This window comes from Mus musculus, chromosome 8, assembly GCF_000001635.26.
Source record: "Mus musculus strain C57BL/6J chromosome 8, GRCm38.p6 C57BL/6J".
Lineage (NCBI taxonomy): Eukaryota > Metazoa > Chordata > Mammalia > Rodentia > Muridae > Mus > Mus musculus.
In genome coordinates this window covers 123801561-123828118 of record NC_000074.6, presented here as the reverse complement: position 1 = coordinate 123828118, position 26558 = coordinate 123801561, and the positions used below count along the sequence as shown (strand labels likewise).

Here is a 26558-nt window from a genome sequence, read left to right as displayed (position 1 = left end):
TGTGACTTGGTGTACTCTGCAGAATGCGTGGCTAAAATGTTCACACCCCACTGTGCATTCATTGTTACAGGATGCTGACCACACAACCTGATTAGCAGTGGTCTGGGGTTAAGTCTTTCTGAGTGCCAGTTGTGTGAACCTGTCCTGCAGGATCCATGGCAACTGTCACAGCCTGCTCCAGTCAGTGTAAAGGGATAAAACCCTCCATGGCAGTTTAAAAATCCCTCATAGACGTGTAATATGGGAAAAAGCCACCTGCCTTGTCTTTGCCTTGATTTTAATCTGAAGGCATACTATAGCCCGGATGGTGCTTCGCACCGGTCATCCTGGCATACAGAGCTTGATACAAGAAGGTCGTGGGCATGAGGTCTACCTAGACTGCACAGCGAGATGCTGGCTCAAAATGCCAAACAGACTGAAACCAAAAGCCAACTACACGGATACCCAGTGCCAGTACCGCATCCTCCTGACCGAGTTGCTACCTCTGAGAGTCTAGTCCCCTAGTGATGGTTTGTTTGTTTTGGTATCTGGGATCCAGTCAGGGCCCTCAGACGTGAGAGCGTCCGGATGGAGCTGCAGATTTTGAGTTACGTGTGCATGCTGGTTTGAGACCACACGCAGTGAAGGAGTTGGGCTAAGCCTTCCAAGTACCATTATCAGTAAATAAGAAGGAAAGCTACCTGAACCGCTCCTGGCCGGCCGTGTCCCATATCTGTAACTTTACATATTTACCACCGACATTTATTATCTTTGAGCCAAATTCCACTCCTATGGTATGATTTGAGTCATCTTTGACTAAAAAGAAAAACAAAGAACAAATAATTACACTTTAGAACCTGACTGCAACAGTTCAAGGTTTAAACAGCAACGTTAAGATAGACCAAGGGCTGGAAAACTAATTTAAAAAAACAGTAAAAAGGGAGGTGTTTGGGGGAGGGGAGGCAGGGGCCTGGCAGGTGAAAAGGCGGGTTGCTTCAACCGCCCATTCTCTAATAGTCAGCTGATGGGCCGTACTAAGCATATGACACGATTTCTGTTTTCACCGAGACAATAGAGTTCCTCTGTCTCCTAACACATGGTATGGCTACTGGAAGAGGCTGCCCTGAGCTTGAGATCCCAGACTGTCTGCCGAGAAGACTTGCACCAGCAGCCAGAAACCTGATGGGAACCGGTCTGCCATGTGGTAGGGCATGTGCCTGGTAACTAGCTGGGCACTTGATCAGCAGCAAGGTGGTCAAGTGTTATTCTGGAGCAGAGGAGACCCCAAAGATAACCTGACCATAGCACTCTGATTGGGGTCTGTCTGGACAAATCTTTTTTTTTTTCCCCATTTGGTTCTTTCCTATGTGTATTACCAAGTGTCCATTAGTTCTAGCAGAGCACAGCAAATGTTTCCGTGGGTTTATTGGAGAAACCAGTCCTATCTCTTCTAAACTCATCTGGGGCATGCCATCAGTACAGGATAGCTGTGAGGAAGCCATGACTTCGAGAGAACGCTGCACCTCACTGGCTGTCTCTCAGCTCAGCTCATGCCTGGACACAGCTTCAGCAACCAGGGGTGCTGCATGGTAATGCTTTTTTAAAAAAAGAATATTTGGATGGACAAGAGGTTAGACAGATAATCCAGCCTGCGCCAGAAAGATTCAAGTGTGTGATCAGGTAGGAAGGACCCCCTCCGGCCCCCCCAGCAAACTGCAGAGGGAGGCCTAAGCAGTAATCCAGGCCGACTAAGGTGAGTAATAAGTAAGGTGAGCAGTAATGGGGCGGAGGCTGCTGTGACTGAATAAGGTGAGTGTGCTGCTTCTGAGGCTCTGGGGACAGGCAGGAACGGATATGCAACCTGTCTGGCTGTTAACTATTCTCAGAGATGGAGCAGTGCAGTGTGCTAACAAGCCTGAAAGGACCACGAGCAGGCACTGTGCACACGGGAAGGGTGCCATCTGCTGGTTCATGCCTGCAATCCCAGCAGCTGGGGGGGCTGAGGCAAGGCCGAGGCGTGAGTTCGATGCCACCTTGGCTGTGTACGAAGTTCCTGGGCAGCCAGAGAGCTAAAGGATGAGAGGTGAACCATTTCCAAAAATCAAAAATAAGTGAAGGTTCAGAGGATGCTGTTGGTAAGCCATGCTACAGCACATGCAGGGCAGAGGATCTGACCAGCTCAGCACTGATGGGTCCTGATGGAAGAAATTCCAGAAATGTCTTTCATTCTTTGCCAAGATGCTCTGTCTCTCTCCCTCCCCCAACCTGAGGGGTTCCCCTCCTTAGATGTAATTTATTAAGCCAGGTCTGTGTTGAGCCTGCCTCTGACTGCCCTAATGAGCAGGTCTCCACAGTTCCTCACACCATGACCACAGTTTCACGTTTTCTAAGGGTTTTCGAACTTACAGGCTTCCACAGTCTTAAAACAGTGTGGAAGAAAGATCGGATCTCCCTTCCCTAAATGCTGTGAGCCGAGGTAAGCACGTGGCACTGTGGTCCAGCGTCCTCTGTAACAGACATCCCCCGCTAGCTGGGTCATTTCCATTCTTCTTCCTGGCCCGCAGAGCAGGACAGGATAGGGACAAAGGGCCTCAGAGGCACTGGAGGCACCCAGGGCAACTGAAGGCTACAACCCACCCAACTGCACTCTGATGTCTATCTGGCTACTCTACCAGCAAACAGAGTCCTATTGAAGAATCCTTTGCTGGGCTCACCATCTTAGGGTAAGGGTGAGAAAACAGTATACACCAAGCTGCCATTGAACCGAAACACTAACTTAATAAAAACGCCATCATGTAAAGGTTTAAGAATACAACCTATATGGACATGGTGCCAAATCCTTTAATCCCAGCACTCAGAAGGCAGAGGCACTGGGTGAATGGCCATTCTGAGTTCAGGGCCATTCAGGTTTATGCAGCAAGTTTCAGGCTAGCCAAGGCTACATAATGTGACCTTGTATTTAAAAACAAAACAAAAAACCACAACCTCGTAGTGCTGCTTAAAAGTCCTCTTACCCGGCAGTAGACCCTGCTGCTACAATGCTGACCACCCGGTAGGATGTGCCACTGGTACAACAGTAACGTGACTGTTACAGGAGGAACCAACCACTCAGACTGGATCTGAGGCCTGCCTCAAAGGAGAAAATTCATAATGGTTCTGCAATCCTGGTCAAGAGCCCATGCTGAACAGTTTAGAGGGCTTAGTTGGGGAACTTACTATAGTTGTGTTGCTAAATGGACGTGTTGTTAAAGAGCCTTCTAACTGTTTACATGTATACTCTGAGGTTAGGGCTGCTCACAACCTTGGTCAGAGAACCTTCCTTTTAACGCAGACTCACAGCTGCTCAAAGTGCTGAGAATAAGAGCTGAGGGTCGCTCACAGAGAAGTGTTGGGATGGGGGAATGAGGGCAGGGGAAAGATATAAGAGCCATGGGGCGGGGAGGAGCGCTATGAACTACACATGTCTGGACATGATGTGGCCACTGCACTCACGAGCTCACAGCACCGGTGCCATGTGGCCTGTGTAAAGCCTGCACAAAATCGAGCCCATCAGCATTCCAGCCTAGAAGGGTGAGGGGCTCATTAGGCAAGGCTGCACCGGCTGAGGAGACATTAGCAGTTAATGGCAGCTAAGGGAGGGAGAGTTGTTTAGATTCAGGGGTGTAGCCACTGGTAAGCTGCCTGTGCCATGATCCTGTAAATGACCCCACACAAATATGCAAGTGACCTTAATAAGTGACTACACAAATAAGTCCGTGATATTGGGGTGCTGGGGGGTTACTTTGAAGAGGGTCCCAGGGGGAGGTTCTAGAGGGTGGGGGTATGTTAGGAAGAGGGTCCTAGAGGGAGGGGAAGAGATAAGGAAATGGGGGAGGAGATGATCAAAATATACATGTATGAAATTTTCAAATAATAAATTTTTAAGAGGGAAGTCTTGGGGCCAGAGAGATGGCTCAGAGGTCAAGGGCACTGGCTGCTCTCCTAGAGGATCCTGGTACAATTCCCAGCAACCACGGGGCAGCTCACAACTCTCTGTAACTCCAGTTCCAGGGGACCTGATGCCCTCACGCAGACAAACATGCAGGCGATACACCAATGCACATACATTTAAAAAGGAATTTCCCCTCGGAAAGTTCTGCTTTCCCGTGAGCAAGTCCGTGCTGTGTGCCAGCGAGCCCAGCTCTCCCAGAAGCACGTGCATGCGGGTGGTTCACATGTGCTGTTAAGATGCCTGGTGTTACTCACATTTCTTTTCAATGAACTGATGAAGCAAGCAAGATTTGCCAGTTCCCGCATTTCCGATGACCAAGAATTTAAACAAGAAATCTGAAAGGCAAAGAAAAGATAAGAAATAACTTTAAAGGGAGCCACGAATGCATTCGTAAACTATGGTGAAGTGGCAGTTGCTGATATGATAAAAGAGGTAACTGAGTCTTCTGTGGAGACGCCCGTTGCCTTTCCTTATTTACCGGTTTCACGTCCCTGTGCTTCTGATAAGCTCAGAGCTCCTTCAAACAGTTCCTTTGATAACTTCTTCATGAATGTGATGTTTAAAAATTAACTGTGACAATGAATAAAACTGGTCCCTGCTAGCCACTACGAACACGCATTCTCAGCTGCAAGCATAATCAGCCTAGAGATGGAAGCCTGCTTCTTCCCTCTCTACACGTTTACGTGTGAGTTCTCGGACGCGTGGCTGAGTGTCACTTCATCCCTTGGCTGTGGTTCCTGGAAAGCAGCTGAGGTCAAGTTCAGGCTGCATGCCCACTACTCAATACAGACAGGGTCATTTAGTGGTCTGCCTAAATGTCTGTGCACCACGTGTGTGCAGTACCTGCAGAAGTCAGAAGAGGGCACCAGATCCCTCTGGAGCTGGCGTTACAGATGGTTGTGAGCTGCTGTGTAGAAGCTGGAAATCAAACCCCAGTCCTCAGCGAGAGCAGCCAATGCTCTTACGCTCTGAGACAGTGGTTCTCAGCCTTCCTAATGCTGCAGTCCTATAGTGCGGTTCCTCCTGTTATGGGGACCCCCAACCATAAAATTATTTTCATTGCTACTTTATAACTGTGATTTTGCTACTGTTATGAAAAGTAATATAAATATTTGATGTGACCCTGTGAAAGAGTCAATGGACCCCCAGAGGGACAGAGACCCACAGGGTAAGAACCACTGCTCAGATACATCTCCAGCTCCTGAGATTTATTTTTTTATTATATATATATATGTGAGTACACTGTTGCTGTCTTCAGACACACCGGAAGAGGGCATCAGATCCCCATTACAGATGGTTGTGAGCCACCATGTGGTTGCTGGGAATTGAACTCAGGACCCCTGAAGAGCAACCAGTGTTCTTAACTGCTAAGTCATCTCTCCAGCCCCTGGGGTATTCTTTTTACAGGACTGGAATAAAAGATTTCCAAGATGGAATTTGTTAATTACATAGTTTCAGAAAGTCAGGGTTGAAAACTTTCATTGTAGCAGAGGCTGGCCTTGAACTCTTGATTCTCCTGCCTCTGTCTCCTAAGTACACCATTATAAGTGTGCCAACATCCCCAGCACTTCAACTCCTCCCTCCCCCCTCCCTCCCTCCCTCCCTCCCTCTCTCTATTCATCCATCCCCTACTCTAAGACAGGACCTCACGATGTAGACCAGGCTGGCCTCAAATTCCCAATGATCTGCCTGCCTCTACCTCCCAAGTGCTGAGATTAAAGACGTGTTAGGTAGCTTGTGGTCTGTTTTTGATACAGAATCTTGCTATATCGTTCTAGCTGGCCTGGACCTTGCTCTGTAGAGCAGGTTGGCTTCAACTCAGATATCTGCCTGTTCACATGAGACCTGGGATTAAAGGCACTTACCACCTTGTCCAAACAATTGCTATCTCTTTAGTAAGAACTCTAGTTCTGCATGGCTGGGAGCTGCACATCATTGGATCCTTGTTCCAGAAGTAACCCTAATCTGCTGCAAGCCCCTCCCTGCCCAGAACTGCTCTGTATTCCTCTCTCCAGAGCACATCCTCTTCCAAATGGGACCACGTACTGATGACCCTAGCCATGCCTGCTCTCCTGCATTCAGCTGAGACAGCTGCTAGTTTTTGACATGGCCCTGCCACCAGTTTCTAGAACTATAACCATCACTCAGAGATTACGTCTATTTGGTCTCCAATGATGTCCAAATGGTTGCAGAAAACCATGGGATAGTTCATTAGAACAATTTTAGCCTCTCACCATATGTTTTTAAAGCATGACATGGAGATTTCGCTCTTCTTTCTACCCGAGTGCTTTTCTCTTAATAATTATGTATAAAATGTATATTAAAGTATCTTTTAACAGACTTTAATTCTGCTTCAAAAACAAGTTATAGTAAGGGCTGGAGAAGTGACTTATTGGTTAAGAGCACTGGCTGTGTTTGCAGAGGACCAAGGTTTGTTTTCCAGCATGCACATGGCAGTTTACAACCATCCGTAACTCCAGTTCCAAGGGATCCAGCATCCTCATCTGGCCTCCGAGGCATCAGGTGTACAGACAGTGTGCACTTACATATACACAGGCAAGACACACATATAAGATGAAAATAACTAAGCTTAGTGTATCTATACAATGTGTCCACATGGTGTGTCTATACAATGTGTTCATGCAGTGTGTCCATATGATGAGTCTATGAAATGTGTCCATACAATGGAATGGAACTTTGCCTTAAGAAGGAACATGTTTCTAACTTGCTATACCAGATGACCTTTAGGACATAAGTGACATAAACCAGTCATACAATGACAAATACTGATGATTCTATTTACGTGAGGCCCTTACAGTAGATGGAAAGTGGAGTGAGGGTTTCCAGGGCCTGGCTGGGATAGAAATGAGAACTTCATTTCATGGCATGAGCATCAGTTTGGAAACATGAGAGTTCTAGAGATGTGCGGTGGTCACCTCTGTATTAAGAAGTGTGAGTGTACTTTAACACCACTGAAATGTATATACAAAATTTCAGTCTTTATAGTATACATATGAAATATGTGATGTGTACGTACGAATGCAGATATACTTGTGCCATGACACACATTGTGGAGGTCAAAGGACAGTCTTGGGTGCTGGCTCTTGCATTTTATTTTGTTTGAGACAGGGTTGGTTTTTATCTAACGCAGCATGTGTCAGGCCAGCTGGCTTGAGAACTAGTGATTCTCCCTCCTATCTTCACCTCCCATCTCCATGTAGGAACACCAGGATCCAGACGTGTGTTACACTACTACACTCAGCTTTTACGTGAGCTTGGAGGAATCGCACTTGGGTTCTCCTGGAGGCAGGGGTGGAGAGGAGGGAGAGAGAGAAAGAGAGGAAGGAGAGAGTGTGTGTATTCCTATCCACAGGGGAAAAAAACAAAACAAGGAAAACCAAGCCTAATCATTCTCACCAAACAGCATTTTCACCCCAAGAAACTGAAGATGAGGTGGTTACGATCGCCAGGCTAAGGGAACTGGGATGCCTCGTCTTTGTTCAGCATTCTCCTCTCTTAGGAAATAAAGTTATATAAGATGTAAAGAGAACATTAAAAAAAAAAAAGAATCAAATGTTGGGTGTCTTGTTGCCTTGAGTGTGGTGGGAGAAGGCACAGAGGCTGGCGACATTCAGGCAGAGTTACTGTGACACTGAAGACTCCAGCACACAATCCCCGACTCTGGACCTTGGACTCACGTAGCTGAGCATGGACTTTGGTTCAGATTTGCTGAACTATCCTCCATAAACTACCGTCTGTACCAGACTGTACCATTGCCACGCCGGGCCAGAGGGGGACACATTAGTGTGCCGTGATGGAGAAAGGACGGGAAAGATACATGATCTCAATGCAAGAACACGGAAGCTCAGAAAGCTAAGAGATTATAAACAGAAAGCATTTTGTCTGAAATCACTTTGGCCAAATATCCAAGAATGGTAAGAGTGTTTAGGAAGCCAGGAGTAACGGTGCCTTGCTGGAACAGTGCAGGTGCAGCCTGGGGTGGGGCTGGGGTCTGGAGTACCCAGACAACTGGGAAACCCACTCGCTCCTCTCAGGAGGATGGGAACTGTCCCCTTGGAAAATGAATTATGAGCCAATACTGTAATTACTCTAGATAGTAAAGCCTGAGTCAGGAAGTCAACAATAAAAACCCCGAAAGCAATGCAGACTGCTTCGGAAGGACGACACCTTTACTAGAGACGCAGAGGTTCCCCCACCCCGACACACACACAGCCCTCTGAGATAAGTTTGCAACCAAAAACTACAAAACTCCTCCTGAGGACATTATGATAAGAGACATAAGCCAAACAATGATCCCGTTTGTGTGAAGTTCTTGGCGTTCACACACAGAGAACAGGGACACTGGGGTGGGGATGTACCTCAGTGCCTCACTGTTGTGCAGACCCCGCCTTCAGGCCCTGCCAAAGAGCAGCCTGGTAAGGGGCCATCAGGATGGCAAATAACATGAAGACACAGTGAAAAATGAAGGAACAGGAGGCTTGAGAGAACGGGTCGAATAGTCTAGATGGCCTGGGAAGAAAAATGATAACCACTGAACATAAGTTCTCTCAGAGCCTGGTGCTCCAGGCTTTTCACCCAGCTACTTGAGAGGATGAGGCAAGAGAATCACAAGTTCAAATCCAGCCTGGACAACTTTGTTTCATAATTAAAAACTGAGAGAAGAGGGCTGGGCATGTATCGTGGACTAGGTGGTAGCACATGCCTGCCATGTACAGGGGCCTGGAAAAACAACAATAAAATCAGTACTCAAGGCAGATCGAGGAACAGATGACAGGGAAGGGAGAATGAGTGGAGTGGAAACTGTAGGAAACTTACCAGCAGGCAACAAAGCGAGACACACACACACACACACACACACACACACACACCCTCATCACACCAAACCACCACCAACAAAACAAACACACAAGGGGACCCTGAAAGGTGAGGTGGACAAAGGGAAACCAAACATCTGTGAGAGAAAGTTAACACCAAAAGGCACAGTGACTGAGGTCTTTAGAACACTAACGTTAAAGGAATCAGCTGAGTATGATAATTCACAACTGGGCTCTCAGTACTTGGGAGGCAGAGGCAAGAGGGTCACTAAGAGTCCAAGGCTAGCCTGGGCTACAGTGTAAGACCCTGCTTCAAAACAAGGTGGCTCAGCAGAGAAAGGTGCTTCCTGTCTAAGCCTGATGGCCCAAGTCTAATCCTCGGAGTCCAGGTAAAGGTGCAAATACGGAAACACGTTATATGCCCTCCCCCCATGCATATACATGCATATACACATATACATGCATATACACACAGTGATGATAAACAGCAGCAACAACCAAAGAAATTGTCAGGATGAACATAACCTTGAACCATGGAGGGGAGTTGCTGCATGCATACCCGAGTACAAGGTGGACAGAGGGTGTGGTGCGGTCAGCAGGAAGGAAGACTCCCTCAGGGACATGGGGAGATCCTAGCTGCGAGGGCAGAGCCATGGCTGCAGCAGCTACTTACCCCAGTGTCCCTCTTCCTTCAAAAGTCACAAGTTTTTGGAGTCTGATAACATAGTTATGAGCAAGTACAACAGGCCTTCCTTCTTCTGGGCTCTAAACTACACATGGAGGCTTTAGGAAAATGGCAACTCGTGGGCTAGAGAGACGGCTCAGTGGTTAAGAGCACTGACTGTTCTTCCAGAGGTTCTGAGTTCAATTCCCAGCAACCACATGGTGGCTCACAACCACCTGAAATGAGATCTCATGCCCTCTTCTGATGTGTCTGAAGACAACTACAGTGTACTTATGTATAATAATAAATAAATCTTTGGGCTGACAAGAGCAAGCAGGGGATTAACCGGAATGAGCAGAGGTCCTAAAAATTTGATTCCCAACAACCATATGAAGGCTCACAACCATCTGTTCAGCTACAGTGTACTCATATACATAAAATAAATAAATCTTTAAAAAAAAGAAAGGAAAAGGGCAACTCTTCCTGATGTGATTGTAGAAATCCTACTAGAATGACTTAATGAGAAGCGGGGACGTTCAGGTGACTTAGTGAGAAGTGGGGATGTTCAGGAGATACAAAATGGTGCCTGGAGAGACGGCTGAGGGTTAAGAACACTTGCTCCTTCTGCAGAGGACCAGTGTTCAGTTCCTGGAACTCCTAAGGCCGGTAACAACCTTCTGGGGAATCCGATGCCCTCTTCTGGCCTCCAAAGGCACTGCACACATGTGCCACACAGCTGAATCCACAGGCAAGGGACATTAAGAGCAGGGGAAGGTAGGCAGATACACAGGAAAGCAAGGAAGGGGTCTACCGTTCACTTATCTAGTAAAATAATAACACCGTGCATCGGATGACGCTGTACATCTGACAATGACACTACACAGCGTATGACAGTGACACCGAGTACCACGATGCTGTGCCCGAGCAATCACCAAGAAGCTGTAAAGAGAACGGGATGGGACAGCCATCAGCACTCAGAGGTGGATGCAGCAAAATCAGGAATTTAAGGTCGCTTCAGCTATTTAAGGCTTTAGAAGCTAACCAGGGATCTGTGAGACCCTACCAACAACAACAATACATGAAACAACCTTCCCCCACCCACCCACCCACCCACCCACCCACCTACCGGCCAATCAACAGAAAGGAGGCAGAGAGCAGAGGGGTATGTTTGCTAATGTGGCAAGGGGTTGTGGAAGGAACAGCACAGGGGTTCTGAGATGAAGAATTTTATAGTTTATGAATATTTATTACATGGCTGGAGAGAAGAGAGAGCGAGTGAGAGAGAGAGAGAGAGAGAGACAGAGAGAGAGAGCTCTGTCCCCTCCCAAATCATGTCATGGTGGGATAAATTTCCATTCTCGGGGTATTTCCTTCCAGGATCCTCTTGAAAAATCCCACGGCTCTTACACTCACAGGTAATGCTGGTTTCTTCAGGGAGGAATTAGCTCGAAGGCAGGGAAGAGTCTGTATCCCAAAATAGGAATGCTAAAATGGGGCCTTGTGCTAAGCGTGCTTTTAACTTTCCATATGATAAATGTCAGATGGATGATGGGAAAGCTACCAAGCAATCAGCAGCCATGCGTAGACACAGCCACCCTTCCACGGAGCAGAAAAAGTCACAGCAGCCAGAGGACATGATACTCAGTGCCCCATCTCCTCCCCAGACCTCAGCAGACCCACAGCAGGACCATGAACCAAGGCACGGAACGGTCTGCAGTCGGGGCCGAGTAGAAATGACGGATTGGCGTTGCACACTGTGCTCGGCAGCCAGCGCCCACGACCTCAGGCTTGCTTGGTCAACAGTGCCTCTGCTTGTGCAGCTCTGCCCGCTGTGACCCCATTTTGCTTTAACTCTGGTCCTGTTCTCAGACTCAGATCATGGCCCCACTCTGTATCTTGGGATCCTGTTATTTTCTTTTTCTGAGCTCGTAGTGGAACTCGATGCTAAGATAAAACTGATCAGAAACTGGATGTCCAACCCCCAAGATGAGGGAGTGCCACAATGTGCAAGTGTGCGTGCATGCAAGTGTGTGTGTGTGTGTGTGTGAGAGAGAGAGAGAGAGTGAGGGAGAGGGGGAGAGAGAGAGAGAGAGAGAGAGAGCGTGTATTCACCACCTGCACTCTGCCAGCACTAGACTTCAGGAGACAATGACCTGATCCTCCCAGGAATGCTGCCCACTTCCTCCAAGGAAGGAGAAAGCAGTAAGGAGACACAAACATGGTGGCCCCCTTCCAGGACACCCAGCCTCACAGTAGAGAGCTTTGAACACAAGTTCTACAATGCCTGCTTAGTGTTCCCTTCAGGTTGCCACTTTGAAGTTGAGATTTCCGCAGGCCATAGAGGGATGGAGGCCCTTGAATTGTGCACCCTCCAGGGTCCCTCTTCTGGTCGAACAGGTGCTTGGCTTTGGGTAGGCAGGATGGAAGATCTAGGGCTTCCTTGCTTTCATGCTTAGAGTTTGAGATGTGAAGACCAATGGAAGGGATGTCAAAGGATGCAAGGAGAGTCTATTTTGAGATACTGAGTGGCAGATCCAGCTGGAAAATCCTGTGAGCCAACAAGGTTGAGGCCACAGTAGCCTCCCTCACAGGCTGACCATGAAAGGCCCCCTGGTGAAGTCTGTGCCCTTGAGGTGGGGCAGAATCCTGACCACCAGCCCCTACAAAGCTTGCAGCCTTAGAGCAGCAGATCTGGTAGAAGACTGGGCCAGGATGTTGCAAAGCACATCTTCTAGCAACACAGAGACACAGTGGCAGCAAATGCAGACTCTGGACCTGGGAGTGAAGGGCGGGGTATCTGGGAAGGGTATGGACCACGGCTTATTGAAGAGCCAGGAACTCTGACCTCAGGATGGATGCAGTCAGGGATGGGAAGGGGGCAGAAAGCACCCAGAGTAAAGCCAGGGAAATGAACACCTGAAGCAGGAGAAGAGAAGGTGGCCAGAAATGATCCCACACAGCTGTGAGGCTGAGGTACTGGCCAGTCCTCTGTACAGATGCATCAGTCACCAGGTCAGTCAGGAGCTGAGGACAAAGCAAGATAAGATAGCCAGCAGATGACTCTGATGACGGCTAGCCCAAATGTCTGCGGACAGCAACAACCTAAAGAGCTGGCAGGGCTCGGCATGAAGGGCACGCGTATTTCAGGAAAATGCAGCGTCTGCTGCCCTCCTGAGGGAAAGGCAGCCCAAAAGGAGAGAGGTCAGCGCCAGTGCAGGACACAGTGAGCTAAAGATAACGACGCCCAATTCGGATGGACGCCCTCAGTCAGGAACAAATCTTAAGTGTATTAAAGAGTAGACTGTTGGGGCTGGTGAGATGGCTCAGTGGGTAAGAGCACCCGACTGCTCTTCCCGAAGGTCCGAAGTTCAAATCCCAGCAACCACATGGTGGCTCACAACCATCCATAACGAGATCTGACTCCCTCTTCTGGAGTGTCTGAAGACAGCTACAGTGTACTTACATATAATAAATAAATAAAAAAAAAAAAAAAAAGAGTAGACTGTTGAAGTTGATTAGGTTAACGGAAGGATGAAACCTGGCAAACTCTATAAAGAAACAAGGGCAAATAATCTGTCAAGATGATTTTCAGAATAGTTCACTTAAAAAGAGAGACAGAGAGGAGAGAAAGAGGGAGAGAGCTGAATAGCTTTTCCTTTTCAGACAGGGTCTTACTATGTAGCCTGGGGTTCTGCGTCTGCCTCCCAAGTATTGTGATTACAGGTGTGGGTTACCCCACCCAGTGTGAACAGCTAGCTTGACTGGAGGCTGAGTCAATGGGCTGGCCTGAGGTGCCTTGACACATGCCACACAGAGAACAGTCAGCTGGCTCTCAGCTCTTCCTTTACGGGGAGCTGGCTCCTGGGGTGTCAGCTTTGACCCACTGAGGGCAGGGACTTGAGGTCTCATCGTCTTTGAAAAGTCTGACCTCCTATTGTGATGAGTTCTATGATCAGGCCACCACAGGCTCACACAGAAAGCATGTGTCCTCCAAACAGTATACTGGACAGAGGGACCGTGTCCATGCTCTAGAGGCCTAATGGGTCTGAGGTACCACTGTGCACTCCCACCATTGAGCATAGTTAGCCTTGGATCCATATGGCTCACCGTTAGTCGACAAAATCTGGTCACATCAGTAGGGGTGATGAAGGCTAGCCTCTTGGTCATCCAGCTGCATGTGGGATCTAGGCATATCTCATAGTGGGTCTGAGTTCTGGGTATCAGTACACTGGGCAAGAAGTATATGGCTTCACTCCCATCCACAGATAAGATGACTAAGGCACATACCTGCTTCTCAGGTTGGGAAAGTCCTCAGTGTAGCAGTGGTCAGAGGACCATCATTCATGTCAGAAGGGTTTCGACCAGACCTGAAAGCTGAGGCCTGGCAACAACTAGAAACAGTCTGTCCATGAGCACTCTTAACTAAGGAGCAGGAACTGTTCCTGAAGAATGGACCAGAACATTTGTAATGTTTTATGACTGTAGCAAGCCTGCCTTACCTACACAACACACTGGGTTTGATAACTAGTATCCATAAACTGGGCGGGGTGGTGCACACCTATAATCTTGCATTCAGAGGGTAGGGACAGGAGCCTCAGAAGTTGAAGGTCACCCCTGCCTACACAGGGCGTTGGAGACCGGGGTGAATGAGAGGCTACCAGGTTGTCATGAGCTGGGACAAAGGGGAGTCATCCTGCAAACAGTAACAATGAAGCCAGCGACTGACTGCACTGGTGTTCTCCACTGGGGTTCTGAGCTGCATCCTGAGCACAAATGTGCCCCGCAGCCCCTGGATCAGTACCCAAGGCCTGGCTTGTCACCCTGTTACTTCTTCGGCCACCCCGCCCCCATCTGACTCTCACAGTCTCTCCAGGAGCACCCCAGAAGCTGGCGGCTGCAGAACCAGGTCCTCTCACGCTCTGCTCTAAGGCTTGGCAGGGCCCTTGGCTCCAGACCTGTGTCCTCGGCAGGGAGACTTGTTTTGCCTATTTTCAGGCTACATGAGGTGCCCACGTGATCTCCCCAGTCCAGGAAACTCGATCTACAGGACAGGTTTTATTAGTTCCGTTTCCACCACCACAATGGGACTGTCTGATTTCTGTCACAAACACAATAATAAAACCAGGCCTCCACGTCAAGTGTCTATTTATTTTTGGCTTTTTTTGTTTCATCTTCTCTGAGAGCAAAAGCATTGTTTCTCAAATGGATTCACATCAAAGCCTGTTTTGGCTGGCTGTCCATGGATTGCACAGAGGACGGAGACAGGTCACCTGGACCCTCTGTTCCCAAAGACGAGAGTTTACTTTCTAATATTGAAAGAAGGTTTGACTTTGATCCTGAGCGAGAGCAGAGGACCCATGGACTGCGCTCAGACTTGCGTTTTCTTTCTCAGCATCCAGCAAACCACTATAGCAGGCACACCAGAAGCCAGGGGGGCTGCTAAATGCACACTCTACGTACAGAGCCAGCTATGACAAAATGCTTTGTTTTTAAACCTCCACTCGCTTTTCTGCATGATTAAAAATTTATGTTGGAAAAGAAAATGATAAACATCTCTCTAAAATAGACCTCCCATTCATAATTTATGAGCACTTTATGAATAGTGTCCCTTTTTTCCATCTAAATATCACTGACTCCATAAGGCTAAAAAGCCAAAGCACACTTGTACCTGTGAGAAGATGGGGCCAGGTATGGTGGCTCAATCTTGTCATATGTTTCAGGAGGTGGAGTCAGGAGGATCAGGATCAAGACTAGCCTGGGCTACAAAGCAGTTTGAGGCCTGCCTGGGCTACATAAAACACTGTCTTTTTGTTTTTTAAATCATACGTGTGTGTGTGTGTGTGTGTGTGTGTGTGTGTGCGCGCGCGCGCGCGCGCTCGCTCGCACACGTGTGTATTGGTGGGGTGGGACATGAATATGGTGCCTGTAGAGGCCAGATCTGTTGGGTGCCCCTGGAACTGGACTGACAGGAGGTTGTGAGCTACCTGATATGGGTGCTGGGAATTGAACTTGGGTTATCTGGAAGACAGCAAGTATTCTTAAGCACTGAGCCATTTCTCCAGTATGAAACCCTGCCTTTAAACAACAAAGTAACAACAAAAATAAACAAAACCAGAGGAAGTAGAAACAGCCACAAGACTCAGCCAATGGGTGCTGTGACATGCTGTTGGAGGCGGGACTTGTTTGGGCGCAGCAGTACGTGTCAAATTCACCATCATCACACACCAATTTGTATTGACCGAGTCTTTCACAACATAAACTACCTTTGGAATTCTTGCTTTTGAAACAAGGTCTCACTTTGAAGCCCTGGCTAGACAGGAGTCTCTATGTAGATCTGGCTGGATCTGCTTGCTTCTGCCCTGGGAGTTCTAAGATTAAAGGCTGTGCCAACACACCCAGCTCCTTAGAACTCGTAGACAAGCTTCAAAAAACAAAAGCAAAAAACAAAACAACAACAACAAAAAAAGAGCAAAAAAAAACCTAAAACCAACCAACCACCAACCTATAAGTACACCATGCTTCCTTCCCTTATGTCCTGTTATATAACATGGTTCCTTTTCTTTTATCTTTTTTAAAGACAGGGTTTCACGGAGCCCAGGTTACCCTCCTAGCTCTACTTCAGAGGTGTTGGGGTCATTGGCAATGCCCATGACACCCAGTTCTACCCTGTAATATGTGTCTTGTGTCATTTTATATTTTACTGCACAGTTGCAGTCACCAAGTAGCAAATGTCACATATCCTTCAAATGCACAGAAGACAGTCCATCAGCGGAAACAGATCCCCTCAGATCGTCTGAGCTCTGCGGGCAACAGGCACACACGGAATATTCGCATACATCCAGGCAAATACTCAGACACACACACACAAAAAAAAATAAATCGTAACAAACAAACAAACAAGCAAAATTGTCCCATCTCAGAAATTCTGTCATGGCAACAGGGGTTAAGGCAATAGGCCAGGACTCGGGCCCTCCAAAGGCTTCCAACAAACCACCCTAACTGGGCAGTGCTCTCCTAGAATTACTGAGAATGATCAAAACAGACCAGCTCAAGTTTGACCACTCCCCTCGGAGAGCTTCAGAGAAGAAATTCCAGAAACAATAAGCCTTTTCTCATTTCGAAGAAATGTTCAGGGTTGGAAAGATGGCTCAATAGTTAAGAACACTTCCTGCCCGTCCAGAGAACCAGAGTTCAATCCAGTACCTAGTTCACAACTGCCTGTGACGCCAGGTCCAGGAGATCAGATGCACCCACACATGTAGCATATTCATACACACACACACACACACACACACACACACACACACACGCGCGCGCGCACGCATGCATGCGCACGCACACACGCATGCACACACAATGCACACACACACATGTGCGCACACACGCATGCACGTGCGCACACACACACACACACACGCACACACACGCACACACGCATGCGCACACACGCATGCACGTGCGCACACACACACACACACACACACACACACACACACACACACGCATGCACATGCACCTTGCAGAAGATGACCCTTAGCTTCTGATTCCTCTCTTTCTGCCTTCTAAGTGCTGGGATCACAGGTGTTCCTCCCACCTCAGCCCCAGCCCTGCTCCTTGAAATGTTCACCAGTTTTCAGTGAATGTGAAAAAGAAAAATACAACTTTGACATGGTGGCACACTCATTTAATCCCAGCACTCTGAACATACAGACAGGTGGATCTATAATGTGTTCAAGGCCACCCTGGTCTACAAAGTGAGTTCAAGGACAGTCGGGGCTACACAGAGAAACCCTGTTTTGAAAAAGCCCAAAACCAAACACTCACAAAAAAATAAATAAAAATAATATTGAATCGAATAAATGTTCTTTTTTTTTTTTTGGTGTCTGCTTGAACTGTTTAAATGTGTTGTCAGTTGTGACTTAAGGCAATTAGGTAATTCTTCTAACAGAAAATTAATATTGCCTTATCAATGAAGGTCTTTTGAAAACAAATTTTAATTTGGGATATCCTTGTCAATCCAAATTGCCTTATCAAGCCTACCTGTCTTCAGGAATCATCTTCTGATGTCTATGTCTTGTGAGTTAGCTTCCAAGGGTTTGCATCTCAAAGGGCCCTAAGTCAGCTGGATTAACGTGGCAGACATTTGCTGTCTGAAAGTACCAGAGGCCTCGTGAGGTGTGGCAGGGATGGAGCTTCTGCAGGCTCAGGGAAGGGTGCTTCCTGCCTCGTCCTCTTCCTGGTAGTTAGTTGCCATCTGTGCTAGGGTACCTTGGCTGGAGACTGGATCTCTCCAACCCAAGGCTCATTACCACAACCTACTCTCCTTGGGTGTGTCTGTGGCCAGGCTTCCCTGGTCTCATTAGGACAGAGTCCCTGAGTTTGGGACATAGTACTCCAGCACGACTCCACCTTCAATCGACATCCCAAAGATCCCAAAGACATTCCAAGGAAGGTTGCATACAGGTCCAGAGCTAGGAATTAAGTGTGACTTTAAGGACACAATTGAAACCTCACACACACAAGAGTAAGGATGAATAATGGGCAGAAAACACTGATCTTAGCATTGCATGTCCGACATCAGAGTGCTGTGTGTCCTTTTCTAGGTGAAATAGTCTATGTTGCATACATAAACTATGACAGAAGCAACCATGGGACCAGCCACATGAGCGGACTTCTGTCTCAGGAGACATTCCCACAGCACATGGCATAGATCATAGTGCGTTCACACTTGTCTCAAATTCTCCCTCAATGCCAGTCTTTTCTAGCACTTGACGTTTAAAAAAAAAAAAAAAAAGCTCCCTGGCGTTTTCCCACCACATACGCTGCTTAGCGATTTCTGTGAGCAGCAGTTTGGTAAAGGTTAGTTTAACTTAAGGATAGTTTTCAAGCTCCTTTTTTTTAAAAAAAATATTTATTCATTATATGTAAGTACATTGTAGCTGTTTTCAGACACACCAGGAGAGGGTGTCAGATCTCATTATGGATGGTTGTAAGCCACCATGTGGTTGCTGGGAATTGAACTCAGGACCTCTGGAAGAGCAGTCAGTGCTCTTAACCGCTGAGCCATCTCTCCAGCCCAGTTTCCAAGCTCTTGGGTCTCAGGCTGCTGACAATGGGGTTAGCATTGGGGTGACCCTGCTGGTGCTCACTGAACACAGTGCGCTGTATCTCTAACAATAGCTAGGAGGACCCCCTCCCTAGACAGGAGGGCTCAGGTGGTGAGTTCAGTGTCCGCGTTGTTTGCTGGGACCAAGAGAGCTGAAGGGAGGAGGATTTGTTTTGCTTAGTTTCACAGGGAAGATGGAAATAGAGGCCAGGAAACAGATAGAACTAAGAGCGTACAAGAAGAGACAGGTTGGCAATAATAACATCGGATCATGAGTCTATCAAGCGATTAGTCTGTTGATTTGTACAGAGACCCCCCCACACCCCCTCTAGAAACCCACCACAGGCAAGCCAGGAGGTATGCTTTACTAACACCCTAGGTGCCTCAGTCGAAGCAAGGAGACCAGGTAACCAGAAGCCTACCTGTTGAACCTTCCAATTCGCACTATGGTACTATGTGATCTGAAGCAGTGATCATGGAGTTTGGGGCTTCGGGTCAAGAAGGTGCTGGGCATCCCTCAGCCAGTGCGAGGGGTAGCAGCCGGTCTACAGCAGTTAGCAGCAGTGAGCAGAAGCCAGAAGCACTGCCCCCTAGTTTGCATCAACTTCCACCAAGCTTCGCAAAGCCTCTCTTTCACAGAAGAAAGAGAACCTGGTCCCAACACAAGGAGCTTAAAGGTTAGGCAAACATTCCTCCGCCAGCCAACAGGCAAATGTCCGGAAGGAGCGGACCTGGTTGTTTTAATTTGGGGGAACAATACTTTGTAAATACAGCCAATGACAAGGGAGAGTAACAGTCTTTGTCTTGATTTTGGGTGACTTTTAAGGTGGTAGCCTTAGGGACCTTAGGGATTGTGCCTCTTTCTAAAGATAAGCTTCTACTTATTAATATGTAATGCATTATATATTAATATATTATATATATACACACATATGGTTCCCCCACTGAAAGCAAATATTAGATTCAGACTTAATTAAAAAGTAAAAACCCTGGAAATGGGGATGCATGTCTATAAACCTAGGACTCAGGTGGCAGAGGCAGGGTATGTGTGAGGCCAACCTGGGCTACATGGTGAATTCTAAGCCATCTGTAACTATAAAGAACCTGTCTCAAAACATACAAACAAGAAACTAAAGGCATATTTGGAAAATACCTTGAAATAAGGGAAGAGATAAATATACACAGGTGCTGCAGAGGTGGCTCAGCGGTTAAGAGCACTGACTGCTCTTCCTGAGGACCTGGGTTCAATTCCAGGCACCCATGTAGCTGCTCACAACTGTCTATGACTCCAAGATCACCCTCTCACGAGCACACATGCAAGCAAAACACCAATGCACATAAAATAAAAATAAGTAAGTGAATAAACAGACACACGCATTTTGTGTGTGGCTCCTGGTGTCTTGCACCTGCTTAGAGAAGCTCTCTGCCACTGAGTTTTATCTCCAGCCCCTGAAAGGACACTAACAGTCACAGCTTCATGATCAAAGTTTAATCAGTAGGGCTATGGTGAGCAAACCGTAATTAACTGTATCTGAGGTGAAGCAAGGTGTGTGTGTGTGTGCAGTCTTATATCTACCATTGCCTGAGAGAACCAAGGGATAAAGCTGCTTCCTGTGCTGTCCCCATGCCTCACTTGGCCACCACCTCGAGTGAGAAGCTTTCTTTGAGGACTCTACTCCCCCGCCCTGGGACTCCTTACCCGACTCAAAGAAAAGGATGACAATCAGCTACAGGGTGTATTTTGCTGGAGGGGTTTCTTACTGTGGCTTTCTGCAGAAGAAACACACACCACACAGAGGCATGTGTAGACCACCTGTGGCCCTGACAAAGCCAGTCACCCCCTGGAGAGTACCTTAAACTTACAGGGGCAGGCATTATGCTTCATGGCCACAGGAAGAGATGATTGCTGGTACCAGGAGAGAGTGGACCAGGCTGCTGTGTGCCTCATGACACACTTTCCAGCGTCCCACCCTCTCAAACTCCAAAGTTCTTCAACTGAGTCCTCACCCTTTGGATGCCCGGATGCCCGGATGCCCAATCCACACTCCCAGGCCTACATCCCAGGTCTGCCTGTCCACTTGCCCCTCTCTAACCCATCTAGGTCAGCTCTTTCTCACACAGCCATGCTGAATCCTTCAGAACCTGCTGCCTGGTTTTTAATTGTTTATCCATTAAGGTCACAGCTGAATTTAAAAATCCACTCCTCGTTGGACCGCAAACTCTTGGGGAAGTTTCCATGGCACTCGTACACCGAGTAGAGCCTTCCAGGCCAGACCCTGGCCCCACCCTGTGGCAGGAAGGAAGCAGGGGCACAAACTGCAGATAACCTGACAGATCGTCATGCTTTTCCGTGCGAGTCCCTCCTTCGGACGACGAGCACAGACCACGTCAAAGTTTCAAGTCTCGTGAGGGACTGGCAGGCACAGGCCAACCATACATAGTAGTGGTTGTTTATTCTTGCCTCGACTGGGGGAGGGGGAGCACCCAGCACGTGCATTGAGAATGGCTGGGTGCTGCAGGAGAAAAAAAGATGAAAAAATCATGTCTCCATATCCAAGGCCTGTGGTCATCAGAGGACCATATATTTGTATTTATAAAGGTAATATAATGCAACCATATCTGGAGGGGAGGACGGGAGGAGAGAGGGAGGGAGGGAAAATACACGAGGCCAGGGGTCTACAGAAAAGAGACAGCATTCATCCACTTAAAACTCATTATAATCTCAATGCAAAGAAAGGAATTCCAACACCCCCACCCCACCCTCCCGAGGCCCACAACCCTGCCCCTAGAGACACAAAACGCAGGCGTGGCCCTGAGCCTTCATCCCTGCGGTTGGTGCTGCAGGGAGGAGGACAAGAATCGACGACAAATTGGCTCCTGCAACCCTGAGAGATTTAAACAATCCAAGGAGGAAAATGTAGAGTGAAACCAGGGTCAAAGCGGGAGGGAACTTGGTAGAATCACAGCAGGGGGCACCTGCTGGCCAGAGAGTCCAGACCAGCGCCTGATACCCCTAGAGCCTCAAGATTCCAGCCTAGCCTGAAACACCCAGACATTCTCAAGTTCCAGCTCGACCTTGACACCCCAAGAATATCAGGATCCCTCCCAGCCGCTGACACTTTAGGATTCTCAGTGTCTCCACCTGGCTCCTAACACCCAGATTCTCAGGATCCCAGCTGCTGACATTACTAGGATCCCAAGCCAACCCTAAACCACCCAAGACTCTAAATATCTCTGCCTGGTTCCTGACACCGCGAGGTTTGCAGGATATCTCGATATTCTAGACACCGGCTCTGGAGACCCTGACCCCGGCCCCCAACATTCCGGGACCCCAAGGCCTGCCCCTCTAAACACGTACGCAAACCCGCGCGTCTTACCGTAAGTCTCGGACATGGCGGTCTGCGCCATTCTGCCGCCACAGCTCCGCGGGGTCCGTCCTCCAGTCTCCGCAGAGCGAGAGGAACCGAGCGTGGAGAGCCGGGAACGGGCCCACGGCGAGCCGGCCACCGGCTGCGGCCCAGCGGGACTCGGCTCCGCGTCTGCGCACCGCCGCCCGGCGAAGGAGCCCGGCGGAGCAGGGGGAGGGGCGGGGTCGCAGGAGGAAGGAGGAGCGGGGCTGGGGAAGGGGAGGAGGGAGGGCAAGAGAAATGGTTGGAGGCTCCTAGTTGGAGGAGGAGGTGAAGGCAAAGGAGGATGAAGGAGGGGACCAGGAAGGAGGGAGGGCGGGACTAGGGAGGGGGCGCCTGCGCCCGTAGATCCTCCCAGATGGCTTAGCAGTACAGACTCAGCCTTTCTTAAGAGTGACCTGCCAGGCTAGGGTGGACAGGAGGCCGCCCGAGGGCTTGTTTTGACAGAAAGGGGGTTCACTAGCAGAAAGCCACGCAGGTGTGTTTGGTCACCAGAACTCTCCTGCTCACCACGTTAGTGGGCAGAGCAGTGCTGCTTGGCTCTTACTGCAGGCTAATTTCGAAGGTGTGTTCGGTTAATGAAGCAATACAGGTCAGAACCTACCCCTTCCTCCGAGGAAAAGGGTTGGGACATTTATTGAAAGGCAAATTGGGGTCGGGAGTTTGACCCACCTGAGCAAACCGGGGCCTAAGTAAGATCCTGCCTTCTTCACAGCAGCAGATGCCTGGGCTGTGGGAAGCCTACCGTGTACCTTTAACCTCCGCTGTCAGGCTCTACCACGGGTCAGACATTCTCTCCTGCCTCCGTGCTGCCTGTCCTAATATTTCATTATTGTGCTTTATGACAGAAAATTAAGGAGATGTGGGAAGGGAAAGAAGCCCCCGCCCCCATCCCGTAATCTTGTTGAAGTCTCTTGCTGGCACAGCATGCAAAGTTTGCTGTTGAGATTGTCTACCATCGTGTCGCTTGCCTATAATCCCAGCATTCAGGAGGCATAGGCAGGGTTGTTTCAAGTTGAAGGCCTATCTGGGCTACACAGCAAGGAGGGAAAACAAAGATGATAGAGACACAACTCAAAAAAATATATAAGTAAATATATTTTAAAATAACAGGAGTGACTGCCTGAATAATTCATTTGATATAGAGATATTTCATATACGAATGTGAAAATAGCCCAGCAGTGGTAGTGCAAGTCTTTGATCCCAGCACTGGGGAGGCAGAGGCAGGTGGACCTCTGTGAGTTCGAGGCTAGCCTGATCTAGCCTGTCTCCAAAAAAAAAAAACAAAAGGAAAAAAAAAAAAGAAAGAATGTTAAAATAGGAAGGAACTGCGCTGAAGGCCTGAGAGTGTGCGACCTTTGAGCTCAGCTTTCTTTCCCAGATGCAAATCTGTAATGTTCTGAGTCACCCACAAACACGATTACATTCAAAGCACATGCATGGTAGCACGGGCCTTTAACTCCAGATCTCAGAAGGCAAGAGACAAGCAGAGCTGAGTTCGAGGCCAGTCTGGACTGCATTCTGAGTTCTAGGCAAGCCAAGATTGCATTGTGAGACCCTGTCTCATACACAAACTAACAAACAAAAAGGAAGAAATATGTCTTAGTCTTTTGTGACTTAATACAGTAAAGAATCTTTTGGTTCTTATGACCTATGATTTTATCTTGGCCTCTGATCCTATCCAGTACACCGCAGGAACAACTCTATGATCTTGTTTTTTTAAAAAAGAAAGAAGGGAGGCATAGAAACTGCCAAGTGCAGAGGTGTGTTTACAATCCCGTCTCTCAAGAAATGGAGGAAGGAGGGCTGAGAGCTGAGACCAGCCAGACTTCGCCACTCCGTGCCTGGCTTGCATTTTTGTCAACTTGAAACAAGCTGGCATCTGAGGAAAGGCCAGCACAATTGAGAATTTGTCCATAAAATTGTCCTGTAGGCAAGCTGCTCGAGCATTTTCTTAATTAGTGACAACTAGTGACCCATTGAACTGTGTGGGACACCGCCACACGCAGGTGGTCTTGGGTTCTATCAGAAATCAGGCTGAAGGAGCCATGGGAAGCCAGTCAGTGAGCCGCATCCCTCCATGGCCTCTGCATCAGCTCCTGCCTCCAGCTTCTGCCTTAACTTTCTGTAATGATGGATGGGCTTTGGTGTGGAAGTGTAATCTGAAATAAAGCTTTCTCCTGAAGCTGCTTTTGGTCCTGGTGTTTTTACCACAGGGATAGAAACCCCAACTAAGACAGAACCTGCTTTAAAAAAAAAAAAAAAAAAAAAAAAAAAAAAAGGAAGAAAAGAAAAGAGCTGGGGAGATGACTCATTTGGTAAAATGCTTGCCACACAAACAATGAGGATCTAAGCAGATTCTCAGATCAGTGCAAGAAGCCGGGTGCTATAGTGTTCTCCTGTAACCCTAACATCATTGTAGTGTGCACCTGTATCCCTAACACTACTATAGTGTGCACCTGTATCCCTAACACTGCTGTAGTGTGCACCTGCAACCCTAACACTGCTGTAGTGTGCACCTGTAACCCCAACACTGCTGTAGTGTGCACCTGTAACTCCAACACTGCTGTAGTGTGCACCTGCAACCCTAACACTGCTGTAGTGTGCACACTGCAACCCTAACACTGCTACACTGTCCACCTGTAATCCTAACACTGCTGTAGTGTGCACCTGCAACCCTAACACTGCTACACTGTCCACCTGTAATCCTAACACTGCTGTAGTATGTACCTGTAACCCCAACACTGCTGTAGTGTGCACCTGCAACCCTAACACTGCTGTAGTGTGCACCTGCAACCCTAACACTGCTACACTGTCCACCTGTAATCCTAACACTGCTGTAGTGTGCACATTGCAACCCTAACACTGCTGTAGTGTGCACCTGTAACCCCAACACTGCTGTAGTGTGCACCTGCAACCCTAACACTGCTGTAGTGTGCACCTGTAACCCCAACACTGCTGTAGTGTGCACCTGCAACCCTAACACTGCTGTAGTGTGCACCTGCAACCCTAACACTGCTGTAGTGTGCACACTGCAACCCTAACACTGCTGTAGTGTGCACCTGCAACCCTAACACTGCTACACTGTCCACCTGTAATCCTAACACTGCTGTAGTATGTACCTGTAACCCCAACACTGCTGTAGTGTGCACACTGCAACCCTAACACTGCTGTATTGTGCACCTGTAACCCTAACACTGGGAAGAAAGTGACGGGGACCCATGTGGCCTGCTGGTCAGCTATTCTTGCAGAATCAGTAACCTCCAGATTTAGAAAGAAGCTGTCCCAGAAAAGACAGTATTGCTAGAGGTGCCCAGTATCAACAGCGGGCCTTATATATGTGTGCACAGATGTACATGTGCACCTGTACCTCCATGCATGTACACACACACACACACACACACACACACACACAGGACTGGCAGCGAGTAAAGGTACTCACCGCTAAGCCGGATGACTTGGAACCCACGTGATAGAAGACTCAATCCGCCGGGGCCTAGCAAACACAGAAGTGGATGATCACAGTCAGCTATTGGATGGGTCACACGGCCCCCAATGGAGGAGCTAGAGAAATTACCCAAGGAGCTAAAGGGAACTGCAACCCTATAGGTGGAACAACAATATGAACTAACCAGTACCCGGGAGCTCTTGTCTTTAGCTGCATATGTATCAAGGATGGCCTAGTTGGCCATCACTGCAAAGAGAGGCCCATTGGACTTGCAAACTTTATATGCCCCAGTACAGGGGAACACCAGGGCCAAAAAGGGGGAGTGGGTGGGTAGGGGATTGGGGGGGTGGGTATGGGGGACCTTTGGGATAGCATTGAAAATGTAAACGAGGAAAATACCTAATTAAAAAAAAAAAAAGAAGACTCAATCCTCTGACCCGAACACTCACTCATGCACATGCAAAATAAATAGTAAACACCTGTGATGCATGCTCATACTCAATAAATAATAAATAAGTATAAAAAATCAAAACAAAATAAAACCCCAAACCACGCATACGCTATTATTCAGACTCTGGAAGCTGCCTCTTTTTTGTTTTTAAGGGGACAGGGTCTTTTGCAACTCAGGCTGGTCTCCAACTTTCGAGGAAACGAAGGCTGACCTTGAACTTCTGACTTCCTGCTTCTGCCTGAATGCTAAGGTCAGAGCTTTGCACCCCCATGCCAAGTGTATACAGCTCTGTGGACTGAATTTAGGTTTCATGAACCTCACTTTACCAGCTGAGTCCCATCTTCAGCCAGCACTCTTCTCTTTTGAGAAGACTGCCTCACAAAATTGCGGTGGCTTGAATAAGCATGGCCCTCATAGACACATGTGTTTGAATGTTTGGTCTATAGGGAATGGCACTATTAAGAGGTATGGCTTTGTTGGAGTGGGTGTGGTCTTGTTCGAGGAAGTGTGTCACTGTGGGGGTGGGGTTTGAGGTCTCCTATGCTCAAGCTCTGTACAGTGTAGCACAATGTTTCTCCTTGGGGCTCAGGATGTAGAACTCTCAGCTCCTCCTGCACCACATCTGCCTGCATGCCACCAAGCTTCTTGCCATAATGACAATAGACTAAACCTCTGAA

At 48.1% G+C, this 26558-nt stretch overlaps 1 protein-coding gene across 2 annotated transcripts in view; it reads right to left on the bottom strand.

The window, feature by feature from the left end:
* The window catches only part of Rab4a (RAB4A, member RAS oncogene family), a 29446-nt gene extending 7173 nt beyond the window's left edge, over positions 1-22273 (bottom strand). Inside the window, exons 1-3 of one of the 2 annotated variants that reach the window (XM_006530773.4) lie at positions 21953-22273; positions 4225-4305; positions 681-795 (exon numbers count right to left, since the gene is read on the bottom strand). Coding sequence is in view for 1 of the 2 variants with exons in the window: in NM_009003.3 (NP_033029.2) it covers positions 681-795; positions 4225-4305; positions 21953-21983 (227 nt within the window). In the remaining variant the exon portion in view is untranslated. The remainder of the gene's footprint in view (positions 1-680; positions 796-4224; positions 4306-21952) is intronic. The other variant, NM_009003.3, reaches the window with a different exon arrangement.
* Between the last annotated feature and the right edge of the window lie 4285 nt (positions 22274-26558).